The sequence below is a fragment of the Drosophila albomicans genome, chromosome X (assembly GCF_009650485.2).
Source record: "Drosophila albomicans strain 15112-1751.03 chromosome X, ASM965048v2, whole genome shotgun sequence".
In the NCBI taxonomy this organism is placed as follows: Eukaryota; Metazoa; Arthropoda; class Insecta; order Diptera; family Drosophilidae; genus Drosophila; species Drosophila albomicans.
Genome location: NC_047627.2, coordinates 13,934,909 through 13,962,375, shown reverse-complemented (window position 1 = coordinate 13,962,375; position 27,467 = coordinate 13,934,909). Strand labels below are relative to the sequence as shown.

Below are 27,467 nucleotides of genomic sequence, written 5' to 3'. Positions count from 1 at the left end.
ATACTGCATAAATTGTAAAATATAGAATTTATATTAACTATCTTATCTTCCTTATGGGCAATATAATTTAAAGTTCAATATGTATCCCTGAAACAATTTCCAGCATTGAATGAACTAATATCATAAAAACTAAAATAAATACCAAAAATGCTTCTAATCAATACTGCTTAGATTACAAACAAAAATTCGAAAGTATGTATTATTTATTATATAACTTTTTAAACGTTTACTATTCAACTATGAAACTTACTTTGAATGCAACTGACCAAAATAAATACCAGCATTGACTACTCTATATACAATAGATAACTTTACTACAATATTTCCCATCAAAAACCAAGTAGTCTTCAATTTACATTTGTTACAATTAGTAAAGTAACACTTTTAAATGAAGCACAATACTTTTTACACACTTTTTATAAACATTTGCGATTTACATTTATATGGATTGTAGTTTTCGGATCAGCTTAAAAATATGCAAAATATGTTCAAAGTGAATCTATTTCGACATTGGATGGACAGCGGATATCAAAAGAGCTGCTCGTTCAGAGAAGAACGTCTCCGCGATTATTGGGATTATGTGATGGAATTCTCCATGGGTCGCTACGAAAAGTTCTCACTGATGTTCTGTTTTGTCCTTGGCATGAGTTTCTTCGGTGCCTATTGCAGCATTCGGGAGTATGTTCACATCTATCGGTATCCAAATTGCACTCTGAGCATGTCTCGGCCAAGACGCTTCAATGTTTTCAGTTCACAAATGCTGCGCAAGGCTCGACTTTGTGGCGCCCTTCTTATGTGTCACTGCTGGCTGCTTTTGGTCTATGGACTGCTGAGTGTAAGTCGAAATATCGTTTTTACATTGATCTCAACGTAAAAGTCTTCCAAAACTTATAATCTGCAGTTGTAGCAAATTTCAGCAACGTTACTGCAAGCTGAGCCGAGTTCATATGGTTAACGAAGCAGATTTAGTTTAACAAAGTTAAAGAGAAAATATCTATAACAAATTTCAACAACGTTGCGCTAGCGAAAGTCGAATTTACTTGGATAGTTAAAGATTATAGTCAAAACTTGTAAATTCATTTGTATTTCTAGATATAAGAAAGATCGTATAATATTTTTTCTTTTATATTAAAGTGAAAGATTTAACAACTAAATTAAACAGGAGAAGAGTTCATATACCTAATTGAATTCATGGATAGTTAAGGTATTCACAATTCTGACAATTTAGTAGAAATCAATCATTTAAATCTTATCAAATACCATTATTTTGTATATATTTTAGTACAAAATATTTGTATAAAATTTTTATAACGTAGTTCTAAGTATTGATAGTTTTAAGAATCCACAATAAGACTATGTAAAATTGTAATCGCTTCTCAAAGCACATTTTTTGTTAATACAACACATTAATATTAAAGTAATAATATCTATATCAAATTTCAGCAATGTAGCTTTGTGGAGAGTCGAGTTCGCATAGTTAGTTAAAATGTATGGATGGTCAAAAGCATATGAAAATAGTCTAAAACACTTTTATTTCTTAGTACAAGTATGTATACCAAATTTCAGCAACTTGGCGCTGTAAAGAGTCGAGTTCGCATAGTTAGGTATTATGTATGGATGGTTAAAAGCGTATAAACATAGCTTAGAACACTTCAATGTTTTAGCACAACTAACTAAACTAAATTTTAGCACCTTAGGTCCGTGGAGAGTCGAGTTCGCTTAGTTAGCTTAAATGTATGGATAGTTAAAAACGTATGAAAATAGTCTACGACTCTTTTCTGATTTAGTACAATTATCATACGAAAATTTCAGCAACTTAGCTCAGTGGAGAGTCGAGTTAGCATGGGTAGTTTTAAAGTATGGATAGTTCAAATCATTTGTTAATATTTAAGATCAGAGCAAAAAGCTGTGAATAAATGAATAAATCGAAAAATGTTATTTCTCTCTCTAGGTGAAACCGTATTTTCTGCTTCCATGGTTATTCGTGAACTCGATTGTGCTCAAGCTGGATATTCTGCTGTGGATTGTGGATCTGGTCACTGGCCGCGTGCAGCTGCAATCGAAGACGCTCTATGCGATACTGCGGCTGATCTGCAGCCTTGCGTTGGTCAACTGTGTGCGAAAGGTTTTTGATAATGCCATTAAAAGCAACCTGGTCGAAGCGTTTCGATTCTTTGGCTTAACGCGCTGACGACAAATTTTTACCAAAATTAAAAAAAAAAAGTTATATATACATATATATATTAAACTGAAAACAAGATCTCTCTGAAGTGTGGCACCCTTTTTGTGTGTATGTGTGTGTGTGTCGACCATTAAAATGAATGGGTTATCATTAAAAAGGTGGAGGCACTGCCTAATTGTATCGAACAGCTTGCTGTCCGGACTTGACTTGTCCAAGTTGCTGGCATTAAGCTCAATTAAGCGGCACGCACACAAGCTGCCACAAGTTGCCACAAGACCCGTGCCTAGTGAACACACCTTGCACAAAAAAACAAAAAAAACAACAAAAAATACAGCTTAACTTTATTATTTCTGTTGAACTCTTCTTCGCTTGTCTTGTCAGAATTTTCCAACCAACCAACCAAAAAAAAAAAAAAAAAGAAGTAAACAGATACTTATCTCATTTCAATTACTAACTTGAAGCTTTCCAAAAAAAAGCAGCTGAAAACACTTTGTGCACAATTGTGTGATTCAAGAACTCTTTTACTACCCAAAAGTTACTCAACGCGCAAATATTTTCTGATGCAATACACGTAATACGCAAACAAAAGCTTTAAAAGCTGCTGAAAGCTGTTAAGTCAGTGCTGTAACAGCTGTGTTTAGTAATACTTATTGTTCACTGCTTATGACTTGAACAAACATTTCAAGTAATTAAAAACTAATTTTAATTAGTTTTAGCAACAAATAAAAAATAATATTTTTTTTTTTAATTTGATACTAAATATCTGTATGAAAATGAACAGCTTTCAATGAGCTTTCGAAATAGTTTTCCGTGACGTAAGTTTAAGCTAAAAACCTTAATCCTTAATTTTATTAAACTTAAAAAAGTTCTCTAAATTTTGAGAGCATTCAAAGTTCGCTGTGCTCCATTTTTGCGGCGCGATTCAACTGCTCCACCAATTGGGAAATTGCACCTGTCCCAAGGATCGCAAGCTGCAAGCGCCGAAATCTATACGCAATTAAAAAAAAACATACACCAAATGCAAAAAGAAAACAAGAGAGAGAAAACAATATCAATATAGAGAGAGTAAGCGAAATGGCAACTTGAGCAGACGTCTGAAATGTTTAACAAGAAGGGTTAAAAAAAAACGAAAAAAAAAAGAAAAAAAGTTGCTGGGCCAGTTATGTGACATTCGCTGATAGCTGCAGATTGCAGCCTGCACTTTGCTTCATTCCCTCTCGGGAGCAAGGGCAGGGCCTATAGGTTACAGCTGGCTGAAATTATCTCAGTTGAACCAAAAAAAAAAAAAGAAAAAGAAAAAGCAACTGTGCGAATACGAAACTTACATTGCACTTAATCCCAAATCTGGGCTATAATTCCATTTAATAATAATATTAAATTGCAAGTATATAATGAAATATATTACATGCTGAAATCCACATCTTAGACAGGCAGCATAACAACTTGAGCCTACTTACGCTACTACTTACTTAGCAAGTACTTAAGTAGTAAATAAAAATACAACTGTGGACTTCGTATCAATTCTGTGCTATAATTCCATTTAATAATAATGTTATATTGCAAATATATAATGAAATATATTTAAAATAAGTTACATGCTGAAATCCACATCTTAGACAACTTGAGCCTACTTACGCTACTACTTACTTAGTAAGTACTTTAGTAGTAAATAAAAATACAACTGTGGACTTCATCTCAATTCTGTGCTATGATTCCATTTAATAATAATGTTATATTGCAAATATATAATGAAATATATTTAAAATAAGTTACATGCTAAAATCCACATCTTAGACGCAGCTCAACAATTTGCAACTACTTACGCTACTACTTAGTAAGTACTTTAGTAGTAAATAAAAAAACAACTGTGGACTTCATCTCAAATCTGGGCTATAATTCCATTTAATAATAATGTTATATTCGAAATAAATAAAGAAATATGTTGAACATTAGTTAAATGCTGAGTTTTAATTTCAAATGAACCAACATCTTAAACAGTTCAACTACCTACGCTTCTACTTACTTTGTAAGTACCTAAAAAAGTAAAAATCACAAACGAAATAAAACTCTCTCAAATTTAAGCCTGAATTTAAGCAATTAAGAAGCCGCGTATTTTAGTACTAAAGATGAATTAAATTGTGAATTATTTAATAATTGACACCGCTTCAAATTGAATTCTCAAGAACACATCCATAAGTAAATAATAGAAGTTAAGGGTTTTATTTTAATCACAAGTGATACAGCAAAATTCTCATATCTTAAATAGATAGCTTAACTACTTACACTACTACTTTATTAACATCACAAAACAAATAATGAAGAAATTGTATTTTATGACTTTTAGTTCTAGAGATTAAGATTAAAGATTAAATTGTAGATTCTTTTAAAATTGACACCGCTTCAATTTGAACTTTTGAACTCAATATAAAATCTAACAGTAGTAAACATTTAAAATGTACCTACACATACAGCTAATATTCCATAGATACCCTGTAATTAATCTTGCAAATTCAAATTTAAAAAAAATAATAAAAAAAATTGAGCTTACCTTACTGTATATACCCTGTAATTCTCCTCGCAAATTCAATATTTAAAAATATGAGCTTACCTTACTGTGGATACCCTGTAATTCCCCTTGCAAATTTAATATTTAAAAATATGAACTTACCTTACTGTAGATACCCTGTAATTCCCCTTGCAAATTTAATATTTAAAAATATGAGCTTACCTTACTGTAGATACCCTGTAATTCTCCTCACAAATTCAATATTTAAAAATATAAGCTTACCTTACTGTATATACCCTGTAATTCCCCTTGCAAAATTAATATTTAAAAATATGAGCTTGCCTTACTGTAGATACCCTGTAATTCCTCTTGCAAATTCAATATTTAAAAATATGAGCTTACCTTACTGTAGATACCCTGTAATTCCCCTTGCAAATTCAATATTTAAAAATATGAGCTTGCCTTACTATAGATACCCTGTAATTAAGCTCGTAATTAAGCCCTGTAATTAAGCCCTTCTTTTATAGAGTATACCCACCACGGTGTCAGTAAAAGGAAAACACAAATTTTTCTTGTTTTTTTTTTGTGGTTTGGCTCTGGGGCTTCGTTTCCTTTTTTTTCGTTTTCTGTGTTTTTTATTTATTAACTTGTTCGTTCGCTGCATTTTGGACAACTTCTTTAAGCTCTCTATAAAGACAATATTACAATCCAAGTGTAAGTGTAAGTGTGTGTGTGTGTCAGCAACAATTGTATATTATATATCTACTATTTATGTATAAATATGTGTGTATATATTTACTTGGATATTTCTTTTTTGGGGGGGGGGCAGAAAAGACTGCCTACAATTTGTTAGATTCTATTACGTACTCGTCGTGTATAAAGTTTAAATACATTATCATATCATATAGTATTTATATATATTTGTTATAGGGTATATAGCATAGTTGCGTATTCAATTCGATTTGGTATACATTATAAAACATTTAGTAGTAAATCTGAATCATAAGTGTATTTCAATATATGGAGTATTTTTTTTTTACATTCTTTCCGCTCTACAAACTTTGTATACTCTAGTTTCGTTTCATTCGTATTCAAATTCCTGTGCCACATACCCAAAAATTGTTTCTTGATTATTCTAGACTAATATATGAATATAAATATATATGTATATAGTATTTATTACTTTTTTATTTTTATGTGTTATATTTAGTTAAACTATTTGAAGCCGAGCTAAAATGTATTTTATGTTCATTTTTATAACTTTTAAAGCTGTTCTGTATTTTATTTTTATTTATCTTGTTTTCGTTTTTTAGATTAACCAAAAAAAAAACAGAATGTAAACAAAACGAAATAAAAATAAATTTTAAAGAGAAAAAAATGAAGCAATTTGAAGATTTTTATGACTATTTTGTACTTTTCTTATGTTTTTGAAATTTGTATATTCTTCTTCTTTTTTTTTGAGAATCTAGTGTATTCTGTGCAGTGCAGTGTACTTAGTTAATGGTCAAGGTCAGCTGCATGGGAGGGGAATGCTAGACCACTTAGCTAACTCAAATCAAATTTAAGCAATAAATTAACAAATTATATACGCTAAACAGTGACAGAAATAAGTATGTGCACACACACATAAACATGCACGCTTTTAGCAGAGGCGTTAAAATTTATGAATTTCGAACGCACGCAAAAACCAGACGACAATTCTCTCCCCCTCCCCCTCCCCAACAACAACAAAAAATAAAATTGTATGCAAAAAAAAAAGTGAAGAAATCAAATAAAATTTAATGACCAAACCAGTCACAGTGATGCGCCACAGTCACCGTATTCAAAATTGAAAAAAACGAAGTTTTGAAACCAAAAAAATGAAAGGAAAATTTAAAAATACATACAAAATAAAATAATAAAAGATTTTAAGATACAAAAAAAAAAAAAAAATAAATTATAAATAAATATATCAAGGAAAAAAATAAAAATAAAAGGAAACAAACATTACAAAAAATATTAAAGAAAAAATAAAATAATAAAAGATTAAAATAAAAAAAAAAACAAATGAACAAGTTCTAGACTAGTAAAGTGATTACAAGATGAAGCGAATGGGAAAAGGGTGGGGGGAGTCAGGTCACTCACTCTTTCATTGAGTAAACAAAGCCTGAGCAGTGGACTGGACAAGCTTTAACCGTTACACAGAAGCATCCCTGAGCGATCAGCAACAAAAGAGAAAGAGAAAGAGTAACAGCAGCAGCAGTGATTGCGACTGCGACTGCGACGGCGACGCAGCAGACGAACAAACGAAATACAAAAAAAAAAAAAAAACAACGAAAAATACAAACAAAAAGATAAACAAAGATAAGCAGCGCAGCCCGGCGATGACCTTCACCCATTAAAACGACCCAACGTTCGGTCGAGGTTACAAAAAAACCAAAACGAAAACAAAAAACAACAAAAAAAAAAAAAAACAAATTTGCAGTTAAACACCAATTGCGCACGCCAATTTTGATGCCGGCTTCAGTTGCTCTCTCTCACTCCCACTCGCGTGCGCATTGTGTTTGTGTTAGCTTTTTGTCTTTGCACTCAATTCGCCGGCAAAACGTGTGCATGTCTGCGTGTCTGTGTCTCTCTGTGTGTATGCGTGTGTGTGTGACTGTCTGGGTGCTATTTGCAAAAATGGTGCTATGCGCTTTGTTGTTTTGTTAGTGCAGTTCTGCTGCAATCGACGCCATAGCCGACGACAGACAAAGCTTGCGAGAGAGAGCGACAGAGAGTAAAACTGCATGAAGTATGACCAGATGCATTTGTTGTTGGGAGAGCGAATGACAACTGTTTACTGTGCTCTTTCCACCCCTGCATGAGATTGATCTTAAAAGACTTAATGCACGAACTTCGTAGGGCATAGGAAAGGCAAAGTTAGAATAGTTCAAAGTGAGTTTGCTTAAATTTGAAGTACATGAAGTCAACTAAATAAAATGCAAAAATGGAAGACAAATTTAAAATAAATTATAAATAAAACAATATTAAATTTGCTTAAAAAAAAATTAAATAAAAAATAAAAACAAAATATTAAAAAATTGAAAATAAAAACTGAATTACCAAAAAACAACAATTAACACAAAAAAACTAAAAAAAGCTGAAAACAAAAAATTAAAATCAAATTTTCAAAGTTAGATTCTTCACTTCCTCAAAAAAAATGATATAAAAATAAATAATAAAATTTTTATACGAATTAAAAACTATCTCAGAATGTTCAATAAGCAGCTAAACTGCTTTCAACAATTTTTTTTTTTAACAAAAACAAAATTCATAAATTCACAAATACCATAAAAAGAAATAATATAATTTATATACAAATGAACCAACTATCTAAGAATTTTCAACATTTCGTTTCGAACCTTGCTCGCTTTTAGCGACAATTTCTTTGTCAAATTTTTGTTTTTATATTCTTATCTTACTCATTAGATATTTATTTTCATGATTATTATTTCTATATATCGATTTTCAAATATACCTGAGTGCTTCTTCTTATATATAATATATGTATATTATAGATCATTTTTATTATCTTAAATGCTAAAAAGCAAAAGCTAAGCGGAAAGCGTATGCAGAGTGCGACTTGCGTTTGTCGCGCGCTTGACAACTTTTAATTTAATCGCAAAAACAAAAAAAGAAAAAAATAACATAAACGGAAAAACACAAGCGAAATAAATAAATGAAAAATAATACCGAAAGACAAAAAGTACAAAAAGAAATCACAACAACAGCAAATAACAATAACAAAACTTTGTTGTGATTTTTGTTCGCAGTTGTTGTTGATGTTGTTTCTCTCATGTTGTTGCTGTTGTTGTTGCTGTCTCCCGGCCGGCTTTTTGAGCTTTATTCAATTTGCCGGTTGTTGTCGTTGTTGTTGCTGTTGTTGCATGTTGGCGACACATTAAAAGTGAAAACAAAAAGCAGCAACAAAATTGATTGAATTAACTTAATTTCTGGTGTCAAAATTTGAGCGTGAAAACCACGGTGGGTGAATGGGGGTAGTGAAGGGAGTAGTAAGGTGTGTAGTAAATGGGGGTAGTGAAGTGGGTAGTGAATGGGTCTGTGAAGTGGAGAATGAGGGGGGAGTTTTAACTGGGTATAATGAAGTGGTCGGTGAAAGGGGTATTCAATGTGGGTAGTAAAGTGGGTAGTGAAGGGGCTACTGAATGGGGGTAGTGAAGAGGGTGGTGAATTGTGGAGGCGTGTACGCTAGCCCACAGCTTCCCCTCTCTCCCTCTCTGTGTTTTGCTGGCATTTGTTGTCCCGGGTCGTGCACGAGCAGCACTTTGATGCACTTGATTAGAAACGGCGACAAATCCAATTGGCTTCACTTCGTGGCCAAAAAGGGGTAAAGAAGAAGCAGAAACAGAGGTGTGAGGGGATCATTTGTGAACTGTGTGTGATTCACTCGATGGGGAATGACGAAATTTCGCAGGCATGTGAAATTGATTCAAGCCTAATCAAAACTGATTGCGCACTTCACAGACATCGAAAACACTTTTCCCCTTTTTCCTTTTCCCCCCGTCCCGGGTTCACGCATTTAGATAAGTAGTCTGGCTTGCATTATTTGGAAGCGCAATAAAATGTCGACCAGGAAAAAAAAAACACCCCTCGATGATTCACAGATACAAAGTAGAAAGAAAAAGAGTTGAATTTCATCTTCTTCTAACAAGCACAAATAAAAAGCTAACAAAAAGATAAAAAAGTATATTGTATAAAGAATAAAAAAGACGATAAATGAATTTGATTTTCTTGGTATGTTCAAATATTTATTGTATAATTTGATAGGTATAAATTTTGAAAAAAAAAATAATAATAATAATTAAACATTTGTTTTTGTTGGTTTTGTTTTGCTTGCAAATATTTTCTTGCTGTTTGTTGTTGTTGTTGTTGTTGGTTGTAATAATAATATATGATATATATATAAATATATATATATCAATAAATACATATATATTCTGTTTCCTATGTATTTATCGAATATACATTTTCTTTTTTTTTCGTTTCTTTTGTTTTTATTACGGGCCGAAAATCTTGCCACAATTAATATATAAGTAACTAAATAACGAGTTAAAATGATTAGATATAAGACATATTTATAAGTTTTTTTTTTTTGTTTAAGAATATTTATATATATATATATAGATGTATATAATATATAGTATTATTTAGTGTTTTTGCGTTTCATGAAAAAATATAACATAGTTTTTCTTTTTTTTTTTTGTTGTTTTTGCCAAATCGAAAAAAATTTAATCAAAAAATAAAAAAAAAATATTTTAAACAAATTCCAGAAAAAAAAGATTTTTTGTGTTTTTTCAGGATTTTTTTTTTCTTTTGCGATTTTTTTGTGTGGTTTTTTTTTTTTTGATTTCATTGGTTTTTTTTGCAGTTACTTCAACAACTATGCGGAGCGTTAGCTCCGATTTTAAATATGTATATATATATATTTGTATATACTATGTGTATAAAAAATTGTAAATTAAAAATCTATAAACATAAGCATAATGGTTTTTTGTTTTCTTTTGTTTTGTTTTGTTTTTTTTTTTATATTTGCGAGGATTTGGAGGTTTTGGTTGTAGTTGTTGTTGTTGTTTATCTTGTTTTGTTGTTGTTGTTGTTGTTGTGTTTTCACTTGGTTGCAAAAAAACGTAAAAAATTAAATAAAAAGTATGATAAACCAAATAGTATTAATATTATAAAAAAAAGATTTATAATAAAATGCATAAGTTTACATTATTTTCATTTTTTTTTTTTTTTTGGGTTTTGTTTTTTTGTGGTATTTTCTTTTTTTGTTAACAAACAATAAATTAAATTGCTTTTTGTTGTTGTTGTTGTTATGGTTATTGTTGTTGCTGATAAATTTGTACGGTTTTCAAATTGTAGTTGTTGTATTTGTTGTTGCTGTTGTATTTTCTTTCATGTTATGTACTATAGGAAACTAGGTGCATTCGTATGTTGTGTGTGTATGTGTGTGTGTTTGTGTGTGAGCTTACAATTCAATATGCAGTTGTATGGGTGTGTGTTGTGTGTGTGTGTGTGTTTATTTATCGAAAAAAAAATCTTTACAATATTCCGTTTTTTTTTTTCTTTCGCTTAAGTCTATTGCTATATGTGGCGCATTTTTCTGTTTTTTTTTGTTGTTGTTTTGTGTTTACCGGTTTTATTGGATCTATTTCTCTATTCTCTATTGTTTGATAAGAAAATATTGTTTGTTTTTGTTTTTTTTTTTTTTTTGTAACTAGTATTTAACGAGATTTCTATTTACAGTGTTTCTTTTTTTAAACAACAAAAAAATAATAGACTTTTATTACTTTCTTTTTTTTTTAGTAATATAAATTATATTTTTTGTTTTTGTTTGCGTGTAAAAATGTTTTTTAGTGTTGTTGTTTTTGTAATTCTTTCAATAAATTGCTTAAACAGCTGATTAGCATTTTACATATAACAATTTGTTTTCTTTTTTTTCTCGATTTTTTTTTGTTTTTTTTTTTTTCTTTTAATATCGCTTTAAATAGTGTAGATATTTATATGTAAATATATGCATTATTTTTCTTTATAATGTTATAAAATATATATAAAAAAAAAAAATTATTTATGGGGGCGGAAGTGGGAGTGGCTCAGAGTTAATATTTCAGTATTTTTCCCCAATATTTTCAACATTTCTCGTTTCGTTTCGTTCAATATTTACATGCGTTTGCAAGCGTTCAGAAAAATTGACCCAGCAATTTTATTTTCTCTCTCTTTTAGTTTCAAATATTTTTCCCCATCGATTATATATAGAATCATGAAGTTGGTTTTAAAAAAATAAAGCCATTACACACTAAATTTCGTTGAAACGTCGCTACATATAAATTGGGTATCATATCATATCATATATGCATAACTCTATATATATAGATATATTATTTATGTATATAGTAGTTGTATTTGTAGTAGTTAGTTAGTGTTTTAGTTAGTATTACTAGCTGGCTAATAGTTTCCTAGTTAGTGTCATCGATTATCATCATCATCATCATTATCATCGTGTTATTATCAAAAAAGCAAACTAAACCTAAATAACAGTTTTTTTATTTTTGTTTTGTTTTGTTTTCGTTATCTCAAGTTCTCTTATTTCTTTTCACTTCATGTTTGAAAACTTTCTTCTAAGCATTTTTGTAGTTTCTTTTTTTGAATTCTTTTCTCATTTTCATGTTCTTCTTCTTTTCATTCCGTTGTATTTCGGTTCTCATATATAACTCTTATTAGCAAAAAATCGACAGTTGAACAGCTGACAAAAAGTTTTGTTTCTTTTTGCATTTGCAGCTAACAAAATTTTTGTTTTCCTTTTTTTCAGTTTTTCTCTTTTTTTTTCATTTCTATTAACTATAACTATAGCTCCCATTTTTGTTGTTGTTGTTGTTTATATCGTTGTAATAGGTTTTTGTTTTGCATTTCATATGCATTTTGTAGAATTTTTTTTAAGGATAAACTCAAAAAGTTTTCCCGAAAACAAATCAAAATAAATTTGTCGAAAATAAAGTTTGCAAAAAAATTGAATAAAAAATTCTCGCAAACAACAAACAAAATATAGTAAATAGGAGTTTTTATCTGAGGGAAGTGTTGTGTGTGTGTGTGTGTGTGTGGGGGGGGGGATTGAATAAGCCGCTTGTAGTAATAATATATCTAAAATATATAGGCAGTAAAATTGGTGTAAGCGTTTCCTTTATAAGCCCTAAGAAAGCTAAACCGATCGGATGAATCGGCCAAATTTGTAACACTTTGTATTTTGTATTGTGTGTGTGTTTTCCTTCTCTTTTCTTTTCTTTTTTTGAGACGATATCGTCTAATGTTATATAGAATTAGATTATCAATAAGAATAAGTGTGTAATGAAAAACAGAAAAAAAAATCGATAGACAATTTTGCGTATTCATTGTGCAAAATGCTATAAGTATGTATATCGACTATATATATACTCGATCACTCGTATATATCAAATATATGAGCGACAAAAAAAAATATAGTAACTAGATAGCTAATAGTAAATATATATATATATAAAAAGGATCGTCGTATATCGATAAATATATAGGATGGTCACACTAAATTACTAAAACAAAAAAAAAAAAAAAAAAAATTGTATAAATTTTAGTTCTTTCTTTTTTGCGTGCATTTTCTTTCATTTGCATGTTGTTTTGTTTTCTTCTTCAATTGTAGCTCACTTCTTGGCTACGTTCTAACACATCTTTTCTCTCTTCCACTTCTTCTTCCGTCAACTTTATACATTGAATTTTCTTTCACACCCAAGAAGCTCAACTTTTTGTTTTTCTTCTGCTGCTACTTTTTAGTGGCTCTTTTTCATTTTGCATCTTTCGTCTGTTTTCCGTTTATTCCCGTTTTCCCTTTTTTTTCTGTTTCCTTGTTTGGTTTTTGTTTTTGTTTTGTTGTCCTTCCCTTCATGGTTAAGTAGCTATCTAATATTAAACTCCCTAGTTTCTATGTACAGTAATAATAATAGTAAATCGTAAATCGCAAAGAAAAAAAAATCAAATAAAATGTAAGAAAACTGAGAACTTCAATTTGTTTTGTGTGTTTTCTCGTTCCGTTTTCCATTTTTTCCATTATTCAATTCCATGTAAACCTAGTTGCGTATTTCGTTATCGTTTATCGGTTTATCGGTTTTATCGCCGCCTAAGTTTTTAGTTAAAGTTTTTCTTCCAACTTGCATTTTGCTTACTTCAAAATCAAATCAAAAAATATCACATTAAAGAAATCCAATTTAAATCACTATTTTCAACTATCATCTAGAGAAGCAGTATATATATATATATATATCGATATCGCATAAGAAGATAAAAATCATATATATATATATACATATATATATATAGCGATGATATATATAATAAATGTACACATAGCATTCTTGTTTATAGCATCCGATGCATAGACATCAACTTGCAGCATCATCATCATCATAGATTATTACAATCGTTAATCGTTAATCGGTAATCATCATCGAGACATGGTTCGATTGATCGTTCGTACGCTCTAATAGCTAATACTAAAAACTGATATTGAAGTTCATAAAAAATGCTTGTGAGCCTACGTCAAAGTACACTTATAAGAAAAAAAAAAATTATTATTATTTATATATGCATATATCTGCTGTATATATATATATATATATATCTATATCGGGTAGCATTCTCTCTTATGGTCATTTTTTTTTTTTTTTTTTTTTTTTTTGCTTGCAAGCGCTTCTCTTTCTCTCTTTCGATAAGCCAACTCCGCACACTTTGCCCCCCCGCTGCTTAAAAAACATACGCTTTCTTCTGCGCATCTCAACTTATGATCATCTCACTTAACTCCTCCTTAACCCGTTTAACCCACACTTACGTCTATCGATGATGATCATCGCTATCATCATTCGGCGGCATTCATACTCAAGCGAAGACGCGCAATCTTCTCCTGTCGCTGCTTCAGTTGCGCCTTCAGCAACTGACGCTTGAGACTCAACTCACGCTCCTCGTTAGTCAGCTGTTCGCACAGCTTTGCCGCCTCACGCAATATGTTCACCTTGGGCGCACGCTCCTTGTCCCGAATATTGGGTATCTGCTTCTTCAGTGCCTCGAACAGATTCTTAAGTCCGATGCGACGTTGACGTTCCATGTCGTTGTGCAGATTACGCTTCTCAATGGTGTCGGCCTCATCGAGACTGAACTGACGCTTCATCACGCTGAAGTTTACATTGCTGCTGTTTGCGCTGTTGCTGCTTGCACTACTGCTGCTGCTGCTGCTGTTGGCGCCCAACGTGTGTTGCTGTTGCTTCAGTTGCGCACCTGGATGCGCCGTTGACAAAACGCTGTTGTTGCTCAACTTTGCTCGGCTCTTTTTCGATGCCTGCAACTGCTTGGAGAACGCACCACTGCTGCGACAAGTGTCCTGATAGCGTTTGCGACTGCTCTTGTTGTTGATGCTGCTGCTGCTGCTGCCCTCCCAAAGCATCGTTGACGTTGCACAATCGCTGCCAGCACTGCTGCTACTGCTGCTGCTGCTGCTGCTGCTGCCGCTGCTGGTGTTGCGCAAGAGCAGCGGTGAATAAACTGTGGCCACAGCGGCGCCAGAATTTTGATACGGCGTGCTCGATGGCGATGGGAAACGGGAATTGGCCTCCGATTTAACGGGACTGCTGCTCGCCGGTGTGTAGGGCAACTCATAGCGACCGCGTCGCGGTGGCGGTATGGTCGAGATTTTGTTGGCCACCTTTGTTTGCAGAGCGCGACGATCGCGATCCGAGGGATTTGTGGGCAGCGTCTTGTCATTGAGTGAGACGACATCGATTTCCTCATCTGTGTGTAGAGAGAGAGAGAGGGAGAAAAACAAAAGCAAAGAGAAAAAATGCATTAGTTTAGATGTAACGAGTAGCGAGTAAAAACTAACGAGTCAACTGTGGCGAGTGTAAACGAACTAACTAGTTACAAATTATAGAAACAAAAAACCAAAAGCAATGAGAAAAACGAACAGTAGTTAACATGTAACGAGTAGCAAGTAGAGACTAACGAGTAAAATGATACATCTTTCATATCGTGTTGAAAATAACGAATTACAAGTTGTAGACAAAGGTTTCAATGTGACGAGTAAAGTGCAACGAGTGTAATTAACGAGTTGTCGACGCGCCTAGACGCGTCAGTAAGTAGCTTTAAAAGGAAAGCCCTGCAAATGTCTAGCGAATGTCAACGACAGTTCAATGACTGAGCACCATACGATGATGTCATTCTCACTCCCCACACTTGAGGGTTGTGAATGTGTGTGTGTGTGTGTGCCCCACGCAAAGCGGATTAGTGTGTCAACGTTGTGGGGCACAAGTGGCTTGACGCCACTTGCAACAGTAGTATCAGAATTCAGGAAGCAATAGATTTGCACGCAGACAAACGACCAAAGCGACCTCCCACCTCCTCCCTCCTCATTTCCCCCCCAAGAGACAGCGAGAAAGCGAACTCCCCAACCCCTACCGACGCCCTTAAAAGAGAGAGAGAGAGAGAGCAAGGCGACGCTAGGCGCGCTGACGTCATGCGACCAAACGTTTTTCCGCATGGCAACAGCAGAAAGAACTGCAAAACAGCAGTAGAAAAAAAGAGCACATAAAATGTAAGGGGGGGGGTTTAGGATAGGCTTGGGGGGAGGAGGTTGAGAGTTGGTTCGGATGGTTGGAAAGGCTGTTAGTTGGGTGGTCTGTGTTGTGGCTTTGTGCGTGCGTTCTTCTTTGCCAAAAACAAAGTAAAAAAAAAACTATAAACTCGACAAGCGCAACCACGCACGCTTTGCTGATAACGGTACCAAGCAACTGTGAGCGAAAGAGAGAGGGAGAGTGAGAGCGAAGTGTGCGATAGTGGGGCATGGGGGCAAAAACAAATACCCAAAAAAAAATAGCAGCATGCGTCGCGTCGTCGTCCACACATTTCCCTCTCTGCCCCCTCACATTCGCTTCGGTGCCCCGCCAACAGCTTCCGTTGCTAATTTGGCGCTTCCGTTTGGCGCGCGTCCATTGAACCAACCATGACGTCGTCGCCGGCGTCGCTTGCCACCGAGTGTTGCAAGCAAAAAAAAAATGCGACCCAGCCCTGTGCTTTCGAGAATGCCTTTAATCAAATTATTGAAAAAGAAAAACGAAACTTATGTCACAGTCTCTCTCTCTCTCTTTCTTTCTCTTTCGAGTATTTGCACAAATGTTGATTATTATTTGGCGTTTATTATTATTCTTTTTGTGGCAACTGTGCAAACGCAGATTGCGCTCAGCACAGCAAAAAAAAAAAAGAAATAAAATAAGAAACAAACAGCGAAATTTAATGCACAACACGCAAAGCGAGCTGGCAAAGTTCAAGCTTCAAGTCCAAGTCCAAGTGCAAAGCAGAGTGCGAAAGAGATGGCAACATACGGACAAGTATATGAGTTGCATCACCTTTGGCAACATGTTGCCAAGGCGTGCACATCAGCAAATGGCTAGACAGACTGCAGACCTGAAAACCTTTCAAGAATGTGACCAGCGGCCATTTTGTTTTGTCATCAGCATTGTCTGCGTCTTCGTCTTCGTCTTGGAATGCAGAACAACAACAACAACGAGAACTGCGAGATGTTGCTGACGCAGCAAACTTAAAATGTTGCCATACAGCGACGACCACCGACAAAGCAATAGAAAGAGGGGGAGAGAGACAGACAGACACAGATTTGCATTGCAAGCGACAACAACAACAGAAACAAATGGCGCCAAATGTGTTGCGCAAAAGCAAAAACAAATGCAACTAGTTTATTGTTGTTGTTGTTGTCCAAAGGGGATTTCCTCAGCTCTTGGTAACAAAAGCAAAAGCAAATATAATCAGTGTACCTGTGATGCTGTGAACAAAAAAGCAAAGCAAAAAAAAAAAAAACAACAAAAAAACCAGACAAACTTGTTTGCAACCAAACACTACGAAGAGAGTTGGCAACTTTTGTTGCTAAGCAGCGCGCGCAGCAAATCAAAGCAGCAAGCAAAAGCTAAACCATAATAGTAATAATAAAACGAAACACAACAACAAAATAAAGCAAAAGAGGAAACAGCTTGTGTCGAGAGTTAATTACAATTGCAAATAAAATGCACGACGACAACCAACAAATAAGTTGCGCAACTTTTATGCAGCTGCACGCACACACACACATACACACACATTCTAACACACACACATACAGATTTTAGCATGCAGCACTTTTGCCCTACAAAATTAACATAAAACTAAAACGAAACGAATCGAAAAAGCAAACGCAATATACTTTGGAGCAAAGACAAAATGCAAAAGCAGACGCAAAAAAACAAAAACAAAAGGACAGCCACAGCAAAAAGTCGCAAGTGCAGTGCACAACGTAACGTAAAACTCATCACGTAATACGTAACGTAAATAAAAATGGCATATGATGTAATGCACAGCGCAAGAGTGAGAGAAGAAGCAGAAGGCGAAGGAGAAGGAGAACAGCAGAATATGACGGCAGATCTGTCTGTGTCTTCTTCTTCTGCCGCTATGCGCACAGTGGTCCACGGGTACAGCAAAAATGTGCGCGAAAGTCATAAAAACGAAAAGCTGACGACACTTTTTTTCGCTGACGCCCACATGAGAGAACGAGTGGGAGAGCGTTGGAGAGGGGGAGGGGGTGTAATGGAACACTCTTACTCACACACACACACACACACACAGTTGTAAAGTGTTTAATTGAGTCTCGACTTTGTTTACGTTGCAGGAAGAATTTCAACATGCAAAAACAAGTCGTAATTTTTTTTATTATTATTATTGTTGTTGTTGTTGTTGTTGGGCGACACACAATGATTTCATTTCACAATATTTCAAGTTCTCTTCGCATTTATTTATTGTTTATTTGTGGCTTCCATTGAAATTAGAAATTTAATGTGTGTGTTTGTGTTGTGTTTTTATTTCGCAGAAATTTGATGACTATAGATTAGCGTAAAAACACAAACACACACGCTCGATCCGAGAGAATTACAAAGTGATGCAGTGCAGTGCATCACAAACTGTTGTTCCCACGCTCACAGCAGTGGCTGTCAAAGTGCAACATGTGTTGGCAACATGTCGCTCGGCTAGCAACACACAAAAACATTGCGGTTTTCAATTTGCAATTGCAGACACACAATGTGCAAGAAGAAGATGAAGAGTCGCTTCCGCTGACTGCAAAATTTCCCACGCTCGACTACAAAAGCCAAGTGCATGCTAAACTGCGAGACTGCAAAACTGCAAAATGCAACTTGGCAACTTTGTTGACAGCATCGCTTAATACTTAATCTCCCCCACCCCGCGCTTACCCCCACCACCACTTATGACTCATCAGTCAAGAGCAATAAAAAAAAAGAAAAAGTCGTTAAGGGGCCAGTTACCGCAATGCGCCAAAGCATTCAAAAGTGCTCAACACTAATGTATCAATAGCTCACACACATACACATACATACATAAAAGCACATAAAATATGACAACAATTGAAATACGTCTGGCAACATTTTGCTTAGGCTTTGGCAACATCTTCATTGCTGCTCTTTGGGCGTGTCAAAGGCTAGCAACAATGCTGCTACACATAATGTATGCATGCTTTACTTGTCTCTCTCTGTGTGTGTGTGTGTGTGTTTGTGTATATCCGCAACAATAGCAAAAACTTGCAAAACCGTAAAAAGGGAGGCTCGTTGACGTCGCTGCCGACATCGACGTCGACGTCTACGTCGCTAGCCAAAGTGCGTATACATATATTTTGGCATTTTTATTTTATTGCCATCCGCTGCCGCTGCTGCGTCGCCGTCGTCGTCGTTTGCGACCTTGAGCATAACAATTTATTGCTTCACGTGTGCGAAGAATAAGCAGCAAGTCAAGCACACGACTTGCGAGAGCGGGCGAGCGAGTGAGCGAGAGCGGCGACGCGCATAGTCAAGACAGACACACACACACGCACTCACACTCTCACACAGACTCACGCACACGCAGAGAGACGAACGACGAACAGCCGAAAAAGACGCGCCTAGCAACAGCGAAAACAAAAAAAAAAAAGCAGCGCAGACAACGACGACGCTGGCAGCGCATTGTTAAAGCTCCTGCCGCTGCTGCTTCCTCTTCTCTTCTTTTGCGTCTTTTTATGCGTTGTTGTTTTTGTTATATTTTTTGGGGTTGGGCACACACACACAACAGAAACAGAAATGTTGTAAGTTGGCGCCAGACGCATAAATTTCGTCGCAAATGAAAGTAAAAACGCCGAAGGCAAAAAAGAAAATAAACTCGACTTTACAATACCCGGCAGCAAGTAGTTATTATAGCAAGCAATTGTGTTGACCACAACTTGTAAATACCCCATTAGCAGAAGATGAAGAACCAGAAGCACACGCACAAAACGCAAATGGAAAAAAACATAGTTAAAATGGCTCTATATGCGTCTCCCTCACACACACACGCTCTAGACTTTTATTTTTATTACAATAGAATAATATTAGAACGCATAAAAGTCGAGTTCGTTTTTTGTTGCTATTTCGCTTTCTGCTTCGAATTCGGTTTCTGCTACGCACTTTTTTGGCAGGTTTTATGATTGCGCGACCTTCATTCAGTTCATTAACATTTTGATAGTTTTTTTTTCGATTTTTTTTTTTTGTGTACACACAGAGTCAAAAAAGGTGCGAAAATGCCAATAAAATGTGCGTGAAACAAAAAAAAAAAATGGAAATGAAAATGGAAATGGAAATAAGAGGCGCCAACTAATACTAAACATGGCTGACCACATGAAGAGAAGAAGAGCTAAACGCAAAAGCGAAAACTATGCGTGTATATTAATAGAACATTGTGTGTGTGTGTTAGATAAATATTAGATAAATTCTGCAAACATAAACAGTTAATTGAGCAGTGGAAGCCAGCAAGGTTTATTTCTATTTCTTCAACTGTTGCTCATACGTCAATCCTTTACGTTGTTGCGTTATCAACTATCATCCTCTTTCCACCCTCTCCGCCACACATCTCTTGCATTACTCCAACACTCTCCCCCTCTCGCTCGCACAAAATCATGCTCTGCTAATGAAGCGTCACGCGCACACACACAGACACACATACACCGCTTTTAATCGGCAGCACGCACCTGTTACAGTTGCCGACTGCGTGTATGTGTGTGTGTGTGTTGTTGGCTTTTGAATATTTTTGCTTTTTTTTTTTTGCTTTTTGTTGCCATGCTGTATTCGTGTGTTCGCAGCTGACAAAATGCGAGAGTGTGCGTGTGTGTGTACTTGAGTTATGTTGCGTTTTTCAATTATCATCAAACGTTGTTGTTGTTGTTGCTGCTGCTGCTGGACGCTGCTGATAGCAGCGACGTCGCCGCTTTTTTTTATCGTCTCACGCGCGCGACTTTTTGGCAATCGCCACAACGCTAGGCGTTGAATCATATTATTATGTGGGCGTTTTTCGCTAATAGTTTAACACATACAAATGCACACGCACACGCATAGATATACATAGACATAGCATAAATGAGCACGCCTAGTAACAGAGCAGACAACACCCAAAAATGTACAACCAAAAAGCAGCATGCGAGCAGCGCTGTCAGCAACAGCAGCAGCAGCAGCATCAACACAAAATCAAAACAGACATAACAAAAAAAAAACACAACAATTGCAATTCGAGTGCAAATGCACTCGGCAGGCAAACGCGAAACGAACGAACGCAGCAAGCAGCAAGAAGTGTCCGAAGTGTGCACGAAGTGTGCCGACGTCGAACACACAAAACGAGACTTGTACAATTTCTTTATGCACGACGACGATTGTAGTGTAGGTGTATGTGTGTGGGTGAGCACTGCATGCAGTTTGTGAATGGGAAGCACACAAGCTTTACGCGCCAAATTGCAGCTGTGTGTGTGTGTGTAAGTGTATGAAGAGTAGTAAAACAGTAGTAGTAGTAGTAGTAGTAGTCGTAGTAGTATTTGCAGCGCGAGGGTTGCTCCATATGTTTGGCTGTTTGGCGCTTAACAAAGACATTGAACCCAAACCCAACACTGGCGAAGTCAAGGCGCAAAATGCCGCCACGTGGCTTGTGGCATGGGCGCAGACATCCTTGAAAAATCGGGTGTTGTCAAAGCGTGAGAGTGAGAGAGAGAGAGAGAGAAAGATAGATAGTGTGCTTTCGTTTTTTTGTTTTTGGGCGTAGCACAAACTGCGCAAGACGCTGCTTGCGATGGGGGATGTAAAATGAGTGAGAGAAAGAGAGAGCGAGAGAGGGGATGACGCCATGGTGGGGAACAACATAATGAGCCATGAAAGCCACGCGCCATCACTTCAAGGGTTGGAGAGAGAAGGGAGGGAGGGGGTGGTGTTGGGTTGGGCTGGGTCACGTAGTGTCGCTATGCGTAGGCCACAAGGCGCCAATGAAATGTACAGCAACAACAACAACAAAAATCAATGAAAGCTCTTTTAACCACCCAAACACCAACAACCGGCAACTGCGCTGCTGCTGCCGCTGTCGACGTCAGGCGTGTCTAAGTGTGTGTGTGTGTGTGTGTGGGCGCGCATTGAAAAAGTTTACTACGTTTGCTGTTGACGTAGGCGATCGATTTTCTAAGGCGCGTCATTTCCCATGTCGCCCACACACACACACAGCGCGGCGGCGGCGGCGACGACGACGGCAACACTAGTTGAATGTTGTGCAAGGAAAAGCGGTGGGAAAGAGGAAGAGAGAGAGAGAGCTGCCATGCACAGTTATTTTTGCTTCGATCGACAATTGTGAATGGGAAATAGTATGGTGTGAATTTAATTGGCAATTGCACCACTTTGATGAAGGAGTGATGTACAACTGTATAATAGTTGATGCATTGATATAACTAACTACTGCGCTTCAAGGGATTCGCTGTATAGCAGTATAACAGTTGTATAACAGTATAACACTTGTATAACAGTTGATGGATTAATAGAACTAACTTCATAACTTCAAAGGACTCGCTGTATAACAGTTTTGTGTATATAACACTTTTGTATAACGGTAGAAAAACTCACCGGAATCAGAAGGCGTCTCTAGATTGGTCTCCATTTCGCTGCGCGTGTAGCTGTGATCACTAATGTGACGCATATATGACGAAGAGCCGCAATTGGAGTCCACCATGGAGCAATCACCATCATCGGAATCACAATCCGAGTTACTCGCTGGCGGTGACATTGTCGTCGATGTGGTTGCTGCTGCTGATGCTGATGAGCCCGATGATGATGATGCTGAGATGGCAGCAGCATCGGCTGTTACCTGTTGACTGATCACATCGAGAACATCGCTAATCTGTGGCTGATAATTGCTGTGATACAAATCGAAACGTGATTTGCCATTCTGCAACTCGCGACTGATGTGATCAATGTGATAGTTTGGCTCGCTGCTGCTCGTCAACGAGATGTTGTTGCTGCCCACCAGACAAGCGGCCAAATCGACATTGTGACGAAAAACTGGCGCCATCGATGCATCCTCCTTGTTGTTATCCTGATGCGGTGGATCGGGAAAGACGAACGTCGACTCCTTGGGCGAGGAACGACGATTGAGCGAGTGATATTGTTGCTTCAGTTTCAGTGCGGTGGCTGAGACCACAGTCGAAGGATTGCTCTTACGCAACAATGATGCACCTGGCGGTATATGTTGTTCCACATTGTTGTTGCTGCTGTAAGACGTTGTGTTGTTGTTGTTGTAGCGCATTTGTGTCGCCGATTTGTTTGGTCGAATTGTAATTCTAGCGGATGTGGCAAATGTTGTCAGTTTATTGCTGCATATGTTGCTGCTTGTGTTGTTACTGTTGTTGCTGCTGTTGCAATTCTCCTCCTCGTCATCATTATCATTGTCATCCTCATCGACCACATCATCCTCATCGTCCTCGGTCATCTCGTGTTTGATCATCATTGTGCCACTGCAACTGACAATTGCCGGTGGCACAGCGCTGCTTTCACTGTAACTGGAGGCAGCCGAATTGCCACCGTTGCAAGCACTGTTGTTGCCACCGTTGCAACCATTGTTGCTGCTGCTGTTGTTGTTGCAAGTGTTGGCGCTACCAAATGATGACCACATACAATCTCCATTACGTATATCGGGTTTAATGTCAATAATGTCATGCAAATCATCCAACATCCATGACGAACGTTCGGCGGCTATTTTCGCCACATCCCCGCGGATGCTTTGCTCTTTGCGGCCGACGAACACAAGATCCTCGAAGCCAACCATATCGTTATCGTTCAACAAAAGTGACTCGTCGAGGGGGGGCATTTTCAATGTGTCGGCGAAGCTGTCTTCGTAATCGTGTGGAAAATCACAGCCGCTCATACTTTCAAAGCACATTGTCGCCATTTTTTCTATCTTTCTATTTCTGTGTTAGTTTCTACGTTTTTTTTTGTGTATTTACCAACACTGTAAGTTTTTACAGTGTCGTCCTGAGAGTGATTTGTTTCTTTTTATATTCTTTGTAGCACACACTGCAAAGCGAGAAAGAAATATTGAGTTTAATTTCGTTTTAATAATGGAACCTTTCATTTTTTATGATAATAGATAAATAATAATTTAATAATTTTTTTTTTAGATAGATAGAAATAAAATTAATGAAACTTGTTCTTTCATTTATTTAGTATTTATTAAAACTTATCTTTCAAAATCTCGAATTTCAAATTTAATTACAAATCTATTTTATTTCAGTTTTACTTTTATAATGACATTTATTTTAAAACACGAATTTTATTGCAAAACAATTTTGTTTCAGTTTTACTTTTGTAATGAAAATTTATTTTATAAAAAGAGCGCGAAAATTTTGCACTTATTAATTCATTTTTCATTTAATTTATTTATTTTCCGATTATTTTTCAAGTCATTTATTTGGTTTTTACTTTTAAATATTTTTATTAAATGACAATTTGTATTAGTAAGAATTTTTTATTGTTACTTAGAACAAATTTTATGTTTCAAATTCTATAAATTTACCAATTTAATATTTGTATTGCCTTAAGAACTTAATTCCATTTCTTTCTAGAATTTCTGAAATACGGTCAAATTCTTTCTAGAACATCATTTCATTAAATTAATTTCGTATTATGTGAAGAATTTTAATTTCATGAAATGCTGTCAGCTTTATTCTAGAACTTAATTTCATTAAATTCTGTCAGCTTAATTTCATTCAACTCTGTCATCTAATTTTCTGGCAATTTCGAACTCATTAATTGCGCTATCTTTTGTGTTTAATTATTTTGCGATAAGTTATAAGTTGTGGCGTTATCAACATAATGATAAAAGTAAAACTTATAGAGAACTAATATGATGTATAAAAATTCCCCCTTAATAAAACTCATTTCTGATTTCTGCATTCTCCTTCATTTACACTATTTTCATTAAATTCTAATATGTCGCCATCTTGAAGAAAGAGAGACTGCATAAAGAAGTAACGGTAACGGTATCCATGCAAATACAAACACAAACACATACACACACATACTAACGAAGCTCAAGCTAATTGTCAATTTTTTGAATTTCATTTTCATTTGACGTCGTCAGTTGGCGCCACAGTCGACGCTGCTGCTGCTGACGTCGACAGTTCAGAAAAGTTATCAGAGCAAAATACAACAGACGGGGCGCTTTTAATTATAAATAAATTGTTTCGATTCTATTTGATTTGCGATCTCTAAATTAGCTTGGCAACAAAAAATCATATTTAATATACCATATACCCAGTTACGCTCATCACTCTCTCTTTCTCTGTCTCTCGTTATGGAAATGTGTATTGTATTCTGCATCAATCATAAACTGATAAAAGCTGTGTTGATGATCTCCGTCTAGCTATCTCTGTCTGTCTCCTTTCACTCTTAACGCGCGCAGCGCCCATCAACATGCACCTCCTCTCCTCACACTCTGCCCTACAAAATGTAGTAAATAGTATGCAAAACGTAGACGGCAATAAATTTGGCACGCGCGTTTCTCTACACACACACACACACACATACGGATACACTCACACATATTGCAAACTGCATTTGCACGCACACAACAGCAGCCACAGCGGCAACGAATTCTAACGGTGCTGTGACGTCGACATTTCGCGAGAAAACGAATTTTGTAGAAATCTGTGTAACATATGTGTGTGTGTGTGTTTGTGTGTGTGCTTGTGTGTCTGTAAATTTCTTGCCCAAAATTCTTGAGACCAAAAAAAAAAATTAGAATTTTTTTTGTTGCTTACCTTTTGCTGTGCTTTTTATTTTTTGTAATCCAATTGCTGTTGTCGGCTTGTAAAGTTATGGGTTTTTTTTTACACAACAAAAAAAAATTAGTTTTTTTACACCCGAAAAAAATTGTAGCAAGAACAAAAAAAAATTATATTGATATATTACATCAATTTATTTTATAACACGCAACGCACTCGCGATTAATTCAAATTTTTTTTTTTTGGCAAATTGCAATTTTATGTTCTTTACTTTAATCTTTATTTTTTCCTTTTTCTTTGCTTGACAGTCTCCTCTTGTGTGTCTGCTGTCTACGTCTTTCTCTGCTCCTCTGTACACTTCTTGAAAACTTTCGTTACTTTGATTTCTTGTGTTGCGTTTTTTTTTTTTTTGTGGCTCTGCAGTAGCGAAGCGGCATCTATCTATCCTGCTCCTTCTTCTCCTGCTCCTTTTGCTTGCACACACACATTTGCACGCTCACTCACACACTAACACTTTCAAAGCCCACAAAAATTGTCTGCTTTATGTGTTGTTGTTGTTGCTGTTGTAGTAACTTCACATTCACTTTATATTAGCAGCAGCTTTTATTTTATTTTATTTGAATTCTTTCGGTTTTTCTTTTTTTGGCGGGCGCTGAATTGTCTTGTCTTTCTTTATTTTTATTTTGTTACACTTGCGAATTTGATGCTCGCCGTTTGAATTTATTTTCCGTTTCTTGCAATTTCCTTTATTTCTTTTTTTTTTTTGGTAACTTATGCTTGTATATTTCGCTTTGATTACTTGTTGTCGTCTATTGCTTTGCCTAGTTAAGCTTAGTGATTTTGTATTTTAAATGTAGATTAATATGTATGTATATATTTTTTAAGTTGTGTATATTTTTATTTTGCTTAATTCTTGTGTTTTATTTGATTTTTTTTGTTGGGCGGGAAACAGCCAAAATCTACAAAAGACGAATTAGAGCGCACGTAGCAAACGTTAGCAACGAACGTTCAGCCGTGCCTGAGTCTAAAGAAAGAGTGATTTCCAATATCTCTTGGGCCGGTCGAGTCGCCTCTCTTTCAACTGTGGTGAGCAAGTGTTGTGTGGTGTGTGGTGGTGAGGTGAGAATGCCTTGCTTGAGTTGAATTTCGTTTCGTTTACACACACACACATGCGAGCACGGTTGAGTAGCGTGCACGTGTGCGTGTGTGTGTGTAACTCAATATGAATTTCATTAGACAACGCAACCCAACTCACGTGCTCTCTCTCGCTCACGCTAACGCGTTCTCTGTTTATTTACCTTTGTTTTTGTGCGCCGGCCGGCGGCCTCCGCCGGCTACCAAACAAAAAAAGCTTTTTGAGCGCAATATTCGATGTGTGTGTGTGAGTGTGAGTGTGTTTTTATTTGTGTGTGTTTTGAAGTGAAATGCGTTTTTGTTTTGCGCTATTATTAATTAAATAAGAAATTGTGCATTTATTTGATACACACTCACACACACATATAAATATGTATGTATGTACATACATATGTTCCTATGTGGACGGCATGTAATTGTAGCTTTTTCTAGTTGTGTTTGGCAACTCGAATTTCTGTTGCGCCTCAAGTTGATTGAACTGCTGAACTTTGCGGCAAGCGAAGAAGCCGCAACTAAAAAAGCAAAAAAAAAACAACATTGTAAAAAAAACTAAGTAAAAGAAAAACAAAGAGAGTCAACAACAACTTTATATACATATGTACATATGAAACCTACCTCAAGTCTAATTTAATTATGCGCTCCCAAATGAAACAACAACAAGTAAAACAAATGCAAACAAAAGAGATAGATTGCATAGCCCCATAACACTGGCATGGTAGGTCGTTGGGATGGAGTGGTGGGAGGGGGAGGGGAGTGTAGAACTTGTCACACAGGCTGTCGAACTCATCAGCATATTGACTGCAATCCTAATACGTGCGCTAGAGTGAGACAAGGCTAGAAGCAACAGGAGTCGCAGCAGGATTTTCTGTGTTTTTTTCCTTTCTTTTCCTTTTGCTTGCTTGCGCTATCAAATTACATTAACAGTTCCAATTCCAATTCCAGTGGCAGCA

General features: G+C 35.9%; 2 protein-coding genes across 2 annotated transcripts; one reads left to right on the top strand and one right to left on the bottom strand.

Moving 5' to 3' along the window:
• Positions 1 to 436: 436 nt before the first annotated feature.
• On the top strand, positions 437 to 2,247 carry LOC117563534 (uncharacterized). Its single transcript, XM_034241947.2, has 2 exons — positions 437 to 835; positions 1,952 to 2,247. Exons 1-2 carry the CDS (start codon positions 476 to 478, stop codon positions 2,189 to 2,191), a joined length of 600 nt encoding a protein of 199 aa, XP_034097838.1. The 5' UTR covers positions 437 to 475; the 3' UTR covers positions 2,192 to 2,247.
• Positions 2,248 to 9,778: 7,531 nt separating this feature from the next.
• LOC117563452 (myc protein) lies at positions 9,779 to 26,423 on the bottom strand. The gene is made up of 3 exons (XM_034241840.2): positions 25,420 to 26,423; positions 22,229 to 23,674; positions 9,779 to 15,035 (listed from the first exon to the last, which is right to left on the bottom strand). The coding sequence occupies exons 2-3, from the start codon at positions 23,547 to 23,549 to the stop codon at positions 14,110 to 14,112; spliced, it is 2,247 nt and encodes a 748-aa protein (XP_034097731.1). The 5' UTR covers positions 23,550 to 23,674; positions 25,420 to 26,423; the 3' UTR covers positions 9,779 to 14,109.
• Positions 26,424 to 27,467: the final 1,044 nt, after the last annotated feature.